The 14,653-nt window shown below is 39.2% G+C and overlaps 1 protein-coding gene across 11 annotated transcripts in view; it reads left to right on the top strand.

Annotated features, from left to right (window-relative positions):
• Positions 1–14,653, top strand: part of RAP1GAP2 (RAP1 GTPase activating protein 2) — a 211,556-nt gene that overhangs the window by 158,867 nt on the left and 38,036 nt on the right. For all 11 annotated transcript variants that reach the window (XM_073235018.1, XM_037022789.2, XM_037022788.2 and 8 more), the window contains 3 exons: positions 10,899–10,977; positions 11,069–11,122; positions 13,603–13,686. In XM_073235018.1, coding sequence (XP_073091119.1) covers positions 10,899–10,977; positions 11,069–11,122; positions 13,603–13,686 — 217 coding nt within the window. The remainder of the gene's footprint in view (positions 1–10,898; positions 10,978–11,068; positions 11,123–13,602; positions 13,687–14,653) is intronic.

The raw sequence follows: 14,653 nt of genomic DNA, 5'->3' as shown, positions 1-14,653 counted from the left end.
ACGCCTCTAGTGGCCAGGATCCAGAAATACCAGTCCGACCAGTCTGGTCTGGGCATGCTGGGGGGAACAGACCAGCTAGAATCCTGGGGCCACTGTCCAGGTTGCCAGGCAGGGAGCCCAGGTGTTTATGCCACCTGCCTGGTTGCTGGAGTCAGAGTGGTATCTGGTCTCAAGGTCACCTAGATCATAACCTAACCTGCTTCTCGGGGACCGTAGCTCTGAGAAAGACGACGGGAAGAAAGAGTAGAGATGGCTCATTCTGCTGAGATAATTCCAGATCGTCCTGTGAGTGGGTTTGCCAGAACACTGCCTTCGGTGTGCACGGAGTCAGGGAACACAGATCCCAAAGCATCTGTGCGCTGGGTTCCCCCGGATGGAGTGATTGTCATAACAGGAGCATTGATTGACAGCTAAGCCAGGGCACCTCTCTCTGGATGATGACCTCTTCAAGGGCAGGAAGTGGAACTGGTTTCTGTTTTCAACTAACATGCTGTGTAAAACCTCCTTTGTATCAGGAGGTGTGCGTGATAGGTGCTGGGCATGCAATGATGACCGAGTCGTGGTTCCTGTTCTCTAAAGACTGATGGTCTAGAGGGAGAGACAAACAGAGGATTTTAAAATGTGTCACAGGCACTATTTTAGCGATATGCACAGGATGCTGTGGGAACACAGAGAGTCTGGATCTTATTTATCTCTGTTCCTGATGGGCTGGTAAAAAAGCCAGGAAGGCCGAGTGTGAAGGCCAAGTGCTGGTGCTTAGAGTGCTGTGAACCTGCCAAGGCTCCCACTTCATATTTGTTCAGTCTAATTGGAAGTCCTTGAAGGTATTTGGAAAGAAGCAATAACATTTTTTTTTCTGTCCCAATTTTGAAATGAATATGGGAGGGAACAGGGACACATAGAAGCTATGGGAGAAGCTTGCTGGGGGTTTGAGGGGAGGGCACCAGGAAGTTGTCAGCACCCATCCAATCTTCATTTGCTTTTTATTAAGAAAGGAAGCAATTTTCTTTACTGAGGTTCACTGGCCAGGAATCATGTTTGCAAGGCAAGGAAGAGTCAATTAAACCACTAGAGCCAATTTTTTGAGGAAGTAATACCTGGATCCACAGTTCCAAATAGGATTTTAAGCTAAGTGAATCTCTAAAGAAAATTACTTGCTTTCTTAATAAAACTCAGACCCAGATTGGGTAGGATTTCTGAGTTAGATGATGACTGAATACAAGGCTCTAACACACTTTTTCTAATACTATATCCTATCTGTAATGCTGCCATCAGGACTGAAAACTAGAGAAGGATGCTGGGAATACACACTTTGATGATTTTTTTGTGTGTGTGGTAATCTGTGGGGCAGGTAGGACTATAATGTAGGTGATGTTGAGAGTTGAATTGCAGTTCCCCTTCCTTAGAAAAAAATGTATGAAATGGGAGATTCTGTGCTCTTTAGAAGTGAGGGTTAGCCCTGGAACAATCAGGAATCTTTCTGCATGGAACCATTTTGTTGTTTTGGGTTCAGCAGCATTTGAAATCAGTGCCTTAGGGTACCCAGCATCAAGCTCAAATGTGGCTCTCCCAGATGGAAAGTCAGTGAGTGGGATGGTGGAGAGAAGCCATGTGTCAGCTAGGAATTTGGACATCTACATCATGTACTTGGAGGGATGGCCAGGCCAAATTGAAAACCAGACATTAAATAATTGACCCCCTGGCTTTAGCAGCTTTACCAGACACAAAGAAGAAATCATGCAGAGGTGAAATTCTCCTGCTGGGAGTGACTCCTGTCCCAGCTTCTTCCTCATTCCCCTGTAGGCTTCTGGATTATTTAATTAATGTCTTATAACAGCCAGCTCTCCAGCCTAAACTCTGAGAAGAATATTCTTACAGCTGCTGTGTGTGCTATGAGAATAGCCAAGAGGAATCTATCCACAATTTGGAAACAAATAGCAAAGTTGAGTACATTTCTTCTTTTCCAAATCTGGATATAACAAAGAAGAAGAAAAACCTGACAGTTTGGTGAAAGAAGAGAGTCTTTATCTTAAAAAAGTATAACCTGGCATTTAGAAGATACAGAAATAACCGAATTTTGAAAATGATTTACAAATAAAGTTTAGATAGCTATTAAATTTGTATTTTCAGCAAACTTCAAAAAATAATTAACTGTATGAAAGAAAGAAGATAAAATAAGACCACAGAATGAGATGAAAAAGTTGCTAGTTAAGGAACTACTGTAAGACAAGGAAAAATGGCCCCCCAGTTTTTTAAAAAATGGTATTAGAAGCAGTGAAGAGCAAAATCTACTTCATGGAAAACCCAATTAGTAATATTGAAGACAAGATGAAGAAGCTCTCATGTAATTCAAAGGAAAATACAACATCTCTAAAATGATGAGCAAAATTATAATGAATTTGGAGAATAGTAAGCAGGAATTAAACATCTGGATAATTGATGTTCTTAAGCTGAATAAAGACTTCAGTTTAAAGATCAAAATGACTCAGTATCAGAAAAAGATCAATGAAAGGAACCCAATAGCTGGACTTATTCTCATGAAAATGTAATGTTCTGTGGATATAAAATTCCTGGTAGAATGAAATGTTCCAAATAGTAAAGGAAGATGGAGAGAACATACAATATAGAAAAAACAGAAAATAAAGGAATCATAAATAAGTAAGTATATTAGATGTAAGTCTGAGTACTTCTATTATATGTATGTATAATGTATAATTATAATATATGTTTAAGTATAAGCATGTAAGATAAAGATATACATGATATACAGTAAATATGAGTTAAATTCCACTTTTAAATAGCAAAGAATCTCAGTTTGAGTCATCCCTCCAAAAAACCCTCACAAATCAATCAACCAGTGGATCTATATTTTATTAAAGATGGTAACTCAGTATATTTAAAAAGAAAAGTGTTGAGAAAAAGTTATAACAATAAAATGCAAAAAGAAATCACAGTTGCTATATTAATATGGAAAAGTAGAATTCAAGGTAGAAAAGCAATCAGTTTGATAAAGAAGGCTAATTGTCTATTCATAAAAGATAAAATCTGCAGTGAAGATATCTTGTAAACCCTTTTATTCTTAATAGTATATATTATAGTATACACATATATGTGATTAAAATATGGAGGGATTTATAGAATACAAATATAGTGGATTTTAACATCACTTGACAAAGAGGATAGAAAATGAGAGGATATTGATAATCTCAATATATTTTATGTCAATTTTCTATTTTTGTCTATATCTGTATCTATATGTAGCTCTCAAACTTTGACCCTCTAACAGAGGTTTCTGCTTCTTTTCAAGTGCCTGTGGAATATTTACACATATTGATTATAAGATAGATCAGTGTTTTTCTGTGGATCTGCTACAACAGAATCATCTTAAAACTTTAAAACAAAGCAAAGTGAAAAAACAAAAAAACACCCAGACTTTCAGATGCCAACCATTTAAAAAACAATAAAAATTTAAACATACATTTACATATTTGAATATAAATATGTAAGATATAAAAAGACATAAATAATTAAACATATTTATATTTCCTGATTTCTACAGCATTTTAGAGAACATACTGTTTTATAACTTGCTTCTCTTAATGTGTCTAGAGTTCTGTTCATATTAATATATAAAGAGCTTAATTCCTTTTACTGCTGCATATATTCCATTCCATTTATGTGAAATAACTTGTTTAACAGATGCCCTAATGCCATTATTAGTCTTTTGGTATCACAAATAATGCTACAATGAAAAACCTTGTGTAGATGTCAATTTGTATAGATTAAAATAATTTCTCAGAAGTGAGATAGGTCAAAACATAGAAGCATTTGTATGTCAATAGATATTGCCAAGTTGTGTTCTGTAGGAGCTGTATTAATTTGAACTTTCATCAGTAATCTATCAGAGTGTTCATTTTTCCAAAGCCTCTACAACAGAATGTTTATTCAAATATTTGGATCTTTGCCATTCTGTTAGGTAAAAATGGCATTTTAGTATAGTTTAACTTTACAATCATTTTATTGAATGATGTTGGGTATTTTTTCATATATTTAAGGACCACATGTAATTATTTTCTATGAACTGTCTGTTCAAAAACTTTGCTCCCTTTTTAAAAAATTGAATTGTTAGTCCAAATTTCTATTTTAAAAAATCTTGCAGATAATTCTTGATAGCAAGTAGATTTAGGAACCAGCCTTTGATACCATAAAATAAATCTAAATAAATGTAAAAAAGCAGATACTTTGCTGGATATATTTGCTTACAATTTGACAGTAAAACTAAATTAATAACAAAGTGATGTTTAAAAAACCCACTTAGGCACTTAGAAAAAACAATCTCAACACTTTCATATAAATACTATTGGGCCAAAGAGGAAATCAAACCTAAAGTTTTTGAATATTTATAAAATAATAACATTAATAATATTGCATATAAAAAGTTATGGGTTGTGTCCAAAGCTGTACTTAGGAGAAAATTAGTTTTCTTAAATGGTTTCTTATTAAATAAGAAAGAATAATATTTGCAGGTTGTTACTGTTGTTGTTAGTAACCTGTCTGTTGCCTCAGTTTCTTCATCTGTGAAATGGTGATGGTAAAACCCACCTTAAAATTACTGAATGCTTGTCATGTGACAGAGCCTGATGTGTTGTAGCTATTCAACAATGATAGCTGCTATTATTATCAATATTATCACCTGAAGAAAATAAGAGAAAGGAATAAACAAAGATTAAAGTCAAAGCAAATAAATTAGAAATAAAAAGAACATGAGACTTGATAAATAAATCTAGGCTACATATTCATTTATAACCTAGAAAAAGATACAATTCTTTTGGGGGAACAAGACAGCAAAGTAGGTAACTATCTAGCTGATCAAATACAGATAAAAAGAGAAAATAAAAATACATAATATTTGTTATTAAAAAAGATAGAACTACAGATGTGAAGAAGATTAAACAGTTGCTAATAGATGATAATAGATACTATATTCAACCCATGCTATCATATTGGAAAGTTTATCTGAAACAGATGGCTTTCTAGGAAAGTATGCATTACCAAATTTAACACGAGTTAAAAAACCTGACCAGATCAATAACTGTGGAATGAACTGGAGAAGTTCTCAAAGAACTCTCTAAAAGTCTACATCTCGGTTTGCAGGTGGTTATTTTAAACTTCTTAGGAACAGGTTTCATGCTATTTAAGTTCCAGAGAAAAGAAAAATATGGAAAGCTGCTCAATTAATTTAACGGTGCTTTAAAGAGTCATGAAAAATAGCAGACCAATAAAATTCAAAAAGAAAGAAAGAAAAAAAAGAACTGGTGCCAGTATTCCTTATGAATCAAGAAGTAAAGATTCTAAACAAAGTACCAATCCCAGCAATTCAAATCCAGTCTATTAACAGAATAATTCACTGTACTCAAGAAAGAGTTACTTTAGGAATGCAAAAATGGTTAACAGGAAATTCACTTATTCACTGTTTAACCAAGGCTTCGTATGTACCAAACTTTCTCTAGGGGTAGGAATGATGTGAGGAATAAGTTCTTATTTTATTACCTGGATATAGAGAGCATTCAGTGCATGTCAGATACTCTCATTCTTACTCATCTCCTTCTTATGGACATGGATTATTCTAGTCTAGTGAGGATGATCCAAGTATTGATGGTACAGGGAGCTGAGAGAAGTCCAAAAGAACTTGAATATGGAATGAGTGTCTGGATGTGTATATGTCCGAGCATGTGCAAGTTAGAGTGTGTGCTGGAGAGGTAAGTAAAGGCTAAATCACGTATGGGCTGTGTCTAGGAACTTGGATTTTATCCTGTTGGCAATAGGAGAGCTCCTGGAAAGGGAGTATCATCCGATTTGCATTGCAGAGTGATCACTGGCTAAGGTAAGGAGAATGGCTTGGAGGGAAGGCAAGGCCAGAAGCAGGCAGAGGAGTCAAGAGGCTGTGGTGAGGAGTCAGGTGACTATCACAGCTGATTATATAGGCCAATAGGCTGCATAGCAGGAATGGTGCCCCCACAGCTGTGTGAACCAACAGCCCTGATGGGAGCTAAACCAGGGTGCTTTGCACTGAAGATAGAGAAAAATTCCAAAAGCCCTGGGGAAAGTTGACATTAAGAAACCCAGCCAAAAACATCAACAAATAAGAGCTAGATTTATTGCTGATGAAATGCCAGTAATGTTATAGTTTTGAAATGATTTAACTATATTTAAGATCCTAAAAAGATAAAGAATGAATAACATCTATAAAAGGGAAATAAATTATGATTTATTAAATAAATGAAATGAATCAAGAATGGGTACACATGGGTATGAAAAAGAAAATGATTGAAATTATTAGAAATGAAAAAATAGTTGAAATTTCCAATACATGAGATAAAATCTAGTCTAATATAATCTGTTCAGAGTCAAAGAGCAAATCTGTTAATTGGAAGATAGTCTTTAGGAATTCACCCAGAACACAGCACAGATACAGTGATAAAATATATGAGAAAGAAGATAAGATATGTGGATAACAGACTGAGGGGTCTCAGCATTTATGTTAAAGGAATTCCAAAGGGAAGAATAGAGAGCCAGTGGGGAGGAAATAGCCAAAGAGATAATGGCTGGGAATGTTTCAGAATTGAAGAAAGTACACCTTATGGTGTTGAGCACAATTTTAAAAAACAATACTTCTAGACAAAGATGCAATTAAAAAGTGGCAAGAAATAGGTCAAAATGCTGATGATTTAATTACTGACTGGAAAAAAGTAAGTAAAACATTAGCACATCAAAGATACAGAAAAATTTAAACCTGCCTAAGGATAAAGACAGATTATCTGTGAAGTAATGACAACCAGGCTGAGAGCATACTTCTTGGTCATGGGACAATAGGACAGTATCTTTAAGATGTTGGAAGTAGGCAAGCAAGCAAGCAAGAACACTTTTAACCTAAAATTCTATACCCAGAGACACTATCCACAAAGACAAAGTAAAACTGTTTTGACACATAAAAAATGAAGAGACTCTCCCTGGAAATAATTACTTCAGCCAGAAGAAAAGAGAAACCCAAGGAAAAGATGCAATTAAAAAGTGGCAAGAATTATATCGAATTTACCGAGTATCATAATTCCTCCAAGTGGTAAAGATACCTCAAGACAAATGCTAGGCATAGAAACCACAGGGCATAAATCTGCAAAGAAGTAAAAAGCTAACCTTTTCAAACAATATGGCTTCTCTCTCACTTACCAACTTTACATCTCCCTGTATGGCCCCGGAAGATGACTGGTTAGCCAGAGACGGGTAAGATTCCTCAAGGGAGGAACAACCTAAGACAGGCACAGTCGCAGGGGGGCCATCAGGTGAGAAATTGGGGATCAACAGTGGTGAAGCTTAGAACCTCACCCCCCCTGTTTTGAGAGAAATCTTCTGCATCCGTGGATGTTTTAATGCCCTTGTCTAGCTCGGATTAACACATAGTCTACAGGCACACACCTGATCATCTACAATTGCTCTCTTACAACACTAAACTATGTTTTCTACCTTTATCTTGCATCTACGTACCACTTCAGCATTTTATTAAAAATAAAAATAACAATAATAATAAAGGGAGAAATGTGGGATCCACATATAAATCAAGTATAAAAATCAAACGAATATTCATATTTGACCTGATTGTTTCTGGTTCATAATGCGTGATCAAAACCGAAAGTTTCTGTGATGACTGCCCTTGTACTGTTCACCATGTAAGAACTTATTCACTATGTAAGAATTTGTTCACCATGTAAGAACTTGTTCATTATGCTTCAGAAGATTGGAGACTGACGAGAATTAGGCTTGAGATGGATTAATGATTGTGCATTGAGCATTGACTCCCCTATACGGAATTTTATTGTTGTTAACAACCATTTGATCAATAAATATGAGAGATGCCCTCTCAAAAAAAAAAGAAGTGGCAAGAAATAGGTCAAAATGCTGATTTAATTACTGACTGGAAAAAAAGTACTTTTTTGTGTGTTTAAGAGGAAGTTTGAACTAAATTTATAAACAAAGTACGAAGGACAGCAGGCAGGGAAGAGTTCAGTAGTTAATTGTTCTCCCTTCCCTTCTCAGGAGAGAGACGGCAAGTAAGTTTAGAGTTTGTTGGAAATATATATAAATATGTATATTGGAAGTTTAGAAATACAACCTATAGCACTTAAGCTAGCAGAAGGATAAAAAGAGAATTAAAAAAATTGATTTAAACTGAAGACAGGAAAGGAGGGGAAAAAAGGAAAGGAAACACAGGGTAATAGGAAACACAGTAAGTATAAATAAATTAAGTTAGCCTATGAAAATGTCAGAGTATCAGATTGGGCTAAAAATATATTCTCCTTATAAGAGATGTAGCTAAAGAAAAACAATGTGGAAATATTTAAAATAAAGAAATGGAAAAAGTTATGCTAGGAAAATAGTAACCAAGAAAGCTGGTGTAGCAACATTAATATCAGATAAAAGAGAATTTCAGGAAGAGGGCGTTAGCTGGGGATAAAGAGAGTGTGCTTCGTAACTTGGAAATACTTCCCCACTCTTGATGGGAGTTCCTGTTGAGTGGAGGGAATACTTCTGTGTGGCACCCGTGCTCCCTTTGCCCTCTCTGATAGGTGAATTTGGAAGCAAGAACTTGACATATGTAGCCCTGTGCTTCCCCCTTTCCCTCTTGGCAGCTGGCCACCCTGGGGCGTTCCCTGTCACCCCGGTGCTGTAAGTCCATCTGAGCAGACCCCATGAGGGGAGGCTTGCCCCTGCCCAGCACTGCCTGTCACTGGGTAGGTAATTCTAGGGTTTAGTTAGAAGGCCCGTTTCATCTTCACAGTAATCTGCAGGCTTTGTTCTGGGGTCTTTTTCAGTAACAAAGTACTTCTTTTGCCTTCCGCTGCCTTACTCTTAACTTTTTTTTCATGTCTGAATTTGTTCTCAGCCTGGGCAGGGAAAGATGCCTTTTACTGGACCCTTCAGAGGCCTTAGCCTACACGATGATAAAGAGAACAGTCCACCCAGAACATCTAACAGTCATGAACTTCAGTTAATAACATAGTCTTGAATTTAAAAATGTAAAAATGGATAGGAATATAAGGAGAAGTAGACAAATCCTCAGTTACAGTGGTGGATTTCAATAACATCTCTCAGATACTGATAGACCAACCAGACGAACAATTGAGGATGCAGTTTTGAACAATACACTTAATAAAGTTGATCTCGTAACACACATTCCTGAACTCAAGAACAAATTCTTTTCAAGCCCATGTGGAAGATGGGGAAAAAAAAGTATATATATTAAGTCAACAAATTGCAAATAAGCAATATCATATGGATTATGTTCCCTGAATATAAGAAAATTAAATTAGAAATCAACAATTGCAATATGGAAGGGAAAAACTCATTCATTTGGAAATAAAACAACAAAGAAAAGAAAGCCCTTTAAATAACTCATGGGCTAAAGAAGGAATCACAGAAGAACTGACAAAATATTAGGACTAAATGACAATGAAAATACTACCTGTCAATGTGTGGGATACAGTTAAAGTGGTACTTAGAGAAAGATGTATAGTTTTACAAGCATTTGTAAAAAAGAAGATGAACTGTGCAAGCATGCAGGTCAGGAAGTTAGAAAAAGAATAGTGTGGAAAAAAAAATAGAAGGAAGGAAAGAAAAACAGATAAGAATAAGCTAGTGAAGTAGGGAGCAAAAATAAAAAAGAACAGAGACAGTTAAACCCAAAGCTATTTCTTTGAAAAGATGAATGAAATAGATATCTTCCCATCAAAGACTAATTAAGGAAAGCAGTATTAACAGCAATTAAGGAAGGTAGAGAGCAAGTCCGAAAAGAATACCAAAACCAACTTTATATCAGGGCACTTGATGGATAAATTTAGAGGCAAAAATTACCAAAATTGACTCAATAAGGAGAAATAAACCTAAATAGTTACCATTAAAGACTACTGAATTGGTAGCTAAAGGTACCCTCCCACAAAGCACAGCAGACCCAGAGATCTTAGAGATGAGTCTTAGAAAACCTTTGAGGCACAGAAAATCCCCAAGGTATACAAACTATATCAAAGGATGAGAAGCTCCCCAACAATTTTCTGAGGCTGAAATAACACCTTGGTTGCAAAACCTGACAAGGAAAGTATAAGAAAATAAGAAAAATAGGTAAATGTTGCTACTCAACATAATCGTGAAACTCTAAATTTTAACAAGTTAAATTCAGCAGTATATGAAAAGAATAATACATCATAAACGAGTGGAGTTTTACCCGTGGAATGAAAAGATGGCTCCACAGAGATGTAATCTAGCAGGTTAACGGATTAAAAACCATATGATTATCTCAGCAGATGCAGAAAAGCATTCAGTAAAATTCAACACTTTCATAATGTGCTGAATGAATCAGGAGAACAGGCTAAATTTAGTCTTCTGGTGAATCCCTTTATAAAGCAGCTTTCATCCCATTTATATTTTGAATAAATTCAGATTTTCAAATACTGGATTTTCTTCTCATAAAGGTTTAACTGCTTGTGAGAATCCAAGTATGTCCAGAAGCTGTGCCCAGTTCTTTGGGAGAACACAAAAGCCCCACAAACAAACCATAAGAATAACAGTGAACTTGAAGGTGACTATTTGCATTTCCTGCATCTCAGTTGCAGACAGCTCTACCTAGCAGGTTCTTTAAGTATCCACCTTCCCTGGGATACCTAAAGCAGATTCCTTTTTCCCACAATTTCAGAGTGGCGCCCAGTGTGTGGGTTGGGTGAAATGAAGCAGACTGACCCTGGGGAGACACGAAGCAAGTGTACCTCATGGTCTAGCATAATCTCAGCTACCTTCCTGATTGACTCTCTTTCTTGGGAACATTCTTTTCTCACCCTCTCCCACGTGTGCAGGTCCAGAGTGAAGACGGTGCATGAGCGGATCCCCTTGGCTGGACTGAGCAAGTTGCCTAGTGTCCCTCAGATTGCAAAGGTAAAAACTGTACCCTGGGGGAAGGGGTCTTCTTTAGCCCATGCTCTCCATGGCCATGGTTCGTGAACTGTGTTTCTCTCTCCTTGCTTAGGCTTTCTGTGATGATGCGGTAGGGCTGAAATTCAACCCTGTCCTGTACCCCAAGGTGAGGATCTTTACCTCTCCCCCTTCCCCAGGGCTCTGCAGCATGGCACAGATTGGCATACCTGTGGCTTTGTGGGGATTTGTTTGCATCTTGGTGGGGTTTTGTCCTGGTCTCCAGTAGACCTCCATGTCTCCCTCTCTCCCTGCCCACACCTTCACAGACTGGTCTACTGGAACCCATCCTTGGCCATGCCAGGGTCTCTGCACTGCTGCCCCCCAGCCCCCGCGAATTGGTCCTGAGTGTTGTGGAGGCAGCAGAGGTATAACAATGTTGTAGCTTCTCCACCTTACCCTGTTGTACCTCCCTGAGGCCAGTTCTGGGGTGGGGAGTGATTCTACCTAGCTGGGGGCTTGTGTAGATGGGTCTGCTGGTCTGCCTTCATGGAGGGGTGAGGGGGGCAGAGAGCAGAACCCCACTAAGAAATAAAAGCCCAGACCTCGGCTGCCCACTGCCAATGTCACTGCAGTGCTGAGGCATTACAAGCCCCTGCTCAGCCCTACTTAATAAATTGGCTGGTTCTCTACTGGTTTCTGTAGGATTGGCCTGATCTTGATCGACCCCAGTTCGGGTGTGGGCTATGGGGAGAAGAGCAATAATAACCAAGCAAACCAGCAATCCCACTCAAGAACTGTTATGGCTTGACAGGACTTCAGTCACTCAGAATTGCTTTAAACTGGCCACAGGAAGACCCAGTGCACTGAGCCAGTGGGGTCTGGAGAGAGGGAAAATGCAAGCTGGCCTGTGCTTCTGGGCTTTTGTGGGACCACACTGGCAGCTGAGGCCTGTGGGGGACCTGGTTCAGTCCATTTTCTGAGCCCCAACTCTGACCACTAGGAGCCATTAAAGGAAATGTTTGGTGGGGAAGATAGGCCCTGTCCTGGTTGGGACCCCAGAAGCCCCTGGAACAAGTGCCTGGAATGTTTACGACTGGCCATGATGTTCTGTTTATCCCTGTGCGTGGCTGAGCTAATGGCTCTGTTCTCTCCTGCACAGAGTGTGTGCCAGAGGCCTTCCTTGCCCAGCCCTGGCTGGTTAGCCCTTTGAGCCCCTTTAGGCACTTACCAGTAATATGCTGCACTCCACGGAGTGTTGTCTGTCATTCTCACTGCTCTCCCCTTCGTGATTAAAGCTGAATGAGTGAGGTTTAACCAAACATGAAAACCCTGTCATAAAGGCCCACTTTAACTACAAGTTTGGCAAATTTTGTTGTCAAATCATATCCACTGGGGGAGCCCAGTGATGCTCATTTGCATAGTTCTCTCCATAGCCTAGAAAGCCTCTGGCTCTGGTAATAATGGAAGAGCAGCTGTATTTTCATGTTTTCTATATTTGAAGGACTGTTTAGCCCGGCGGGGATGTTAATCTGGCTGAGATGTGTGTGTGTGTGTTTTTAAAATTAAGAGTTTAGGATGTTCTTTGGAAGGTCTCCATGGCAGGGTGCCTCTTCCCTGGCAGGCAGCTGTCCCCAGGAGGGACAGCGGTGCTCTGCCAGGGTTGGAGGGGAGCAGAGACATGTAACGATGGTAGCCTGACATGCCCCACATATTCCTGCCAACAGGTTGTGCCGGGTTTGTTCTCCCTGTTGCATAACCTGTGGTGAGATCCCTCCTTTTTAATTGCAGAGGATACCCCAGTAGCACTCCGATCTTTTCTTTCTTAACAAACTGGTTCAGCCCTGATCTTTCTGGAGGGTCACCTAGAACGATGGTGCCCTTAGTTGCTGCGCTGTGCTTAGCCCATCGTGTGCCTGGTCTTGGTGAATCTTCATGACCACACATCTCCATTTAACAGATGAGGAAACTGAGGCCCACGGAAGTTAAGTGGCTCACTCAAGCTACATAGGTAAAAGCAGCGAATTCAAAATTAGAATTTAGTGTCTCTGAGCCCTGGATAAACCAACTGTTGAAGCACAATAGACAATTGGATAGAACCAGTGGTCAGGTTTTCTTTCTTTTTTTTTTTCTTTGCGAATTGTATTAAGGTATGTCCCTCCTTAGAGGGGTCTCCTGAGAAACCTCTCCTTTTATGGGTAAAGGGGATTGGAATCTGGGCAGGAGCAGTGCCATGCTCAAATCATACTGCTGAGTAGAGGTGGGATTAAAGCTAGCAGTGTCCTCACCGACCAGTACTGGGCTACTGGCTTCACTTTTTACACCACAGATAAGACACTGGGGTGAAGTCAGTTCCTTGAGTCCTGCTGGTCTCCCTTTGTGCCCAGGCATGTCCGATGGGAATGGGATGGATGACCCAGATGTGGCCCCTCCTGGGGAAACTAACTGAGACTCTTAGAGCCAATCCTGACTATCTGCTTGACTTCATCCTTTCTTTTCCTCCACATGTGTGGGTGTCTCATATTGGCGGGTCAAGGGGGAGGGGGGAGGCATGTTTGCTACTGAAATGGGTGCTTCCCCTTCCATTTGCTTCCCTGTTTGCCTCCAAGTTAATAAATAATCTAATTTTTCTCTCTGCACATCCTCCAGGCCTCCCAGATGATTGTGTCCTATGATGAACATGATGTGAACAACACATTCAAATTTGGGGTCATTTATCAGAAGGCCAGGCAGGTGAGCACCACGAATGCACACTGGTTACTGTATCCTGTGGTTTCTCACCAGGGACCCTTTTGCCCCCCCTCCAAGCACAGGAGCCCTGCAGTAGGTTCTTAAACAGCCTGAATACAGTGATCACATCAAATGTGAATCAGTCTGGATGTGGCAAAAATCTGTAAGGGGGCTACTCCACACAGAAAGGCCTGCAAATCCTTTAAATAGTAATAGTAATAGTAATCCTTAAAAGTAAACTAATCCTTTAAAAGTAATAGTAATCCTTTAAATAGTAAATATTTTTTGTGTATAAATTCTAGTTCTTCCCTCAGTTTATATTGAACTATATGGGCTGTTGGTCACAAGAAAGATCAGACCCGGTAGTGGGAATGGATTAGCAAAGCTACTTTCTCCCTGCCCACTGTTCTCCCAGCTGGGATGGCCAGAGCCAGTCGTGTGCATCTCTTCCCAGCTCTGTGTTTAGGGACACAGAGGTTACATCATGTAACCATGGTGGAAGTATTTACACCATGGAAATTGGCCAACACCAGGGTTTCTGTTTTTTTTCTCTTGGGAGAGCTGGTTGTTAAAAAAATGTACTCGTACACCACTGTTCACTCTCCTCTGTCTCTTGAAGCACTTACATGCTGCTTTGGAGTTAGTTGACCAGAATGTTTTTCAAAGTGCGTTTCATGAAACACCAAGCTGGTGAGGTACTCTGTGAACAAATGACTTGGGCAGGGGAGGCGGGGGTCAGTTGTGTGGGAATATTTGAAAGGCTTAAAGAACTCTTCATAATTTTCTTGAACCCATACTTTTTGTGTTTCCCATACTTTTTGACCACAAACTTTGCAACTTTCCTACCGTGAACATTTATCAATGTCCTTAGAAGTGGTCTGCTGCACACACTAATGTTTACTTACCTAGGTTGTATGAAAGAAGGTTCCATACCCATTTCATCTTTGTGCTCTTGGATGCAAGAGCCTAG

The sequence above is a fragment of the Manis javanica genome, chromosome 4, assembly GCF_040802235.1.
Source record: "Manis javanica isolate MJ-LG chromosome 4, MJ_LKY, whole genome shotgun sequence".
Lineage (NCBI taxonomy): Eukaryota > Metazoa > Chordata > Mammalia > Pholidota > Manidae > Manis > Manis javanica.
Note: the sequence above shows the minus strand (reverse complement) of the source record. Positions and strands in the feature narration are given on the sequence as shown.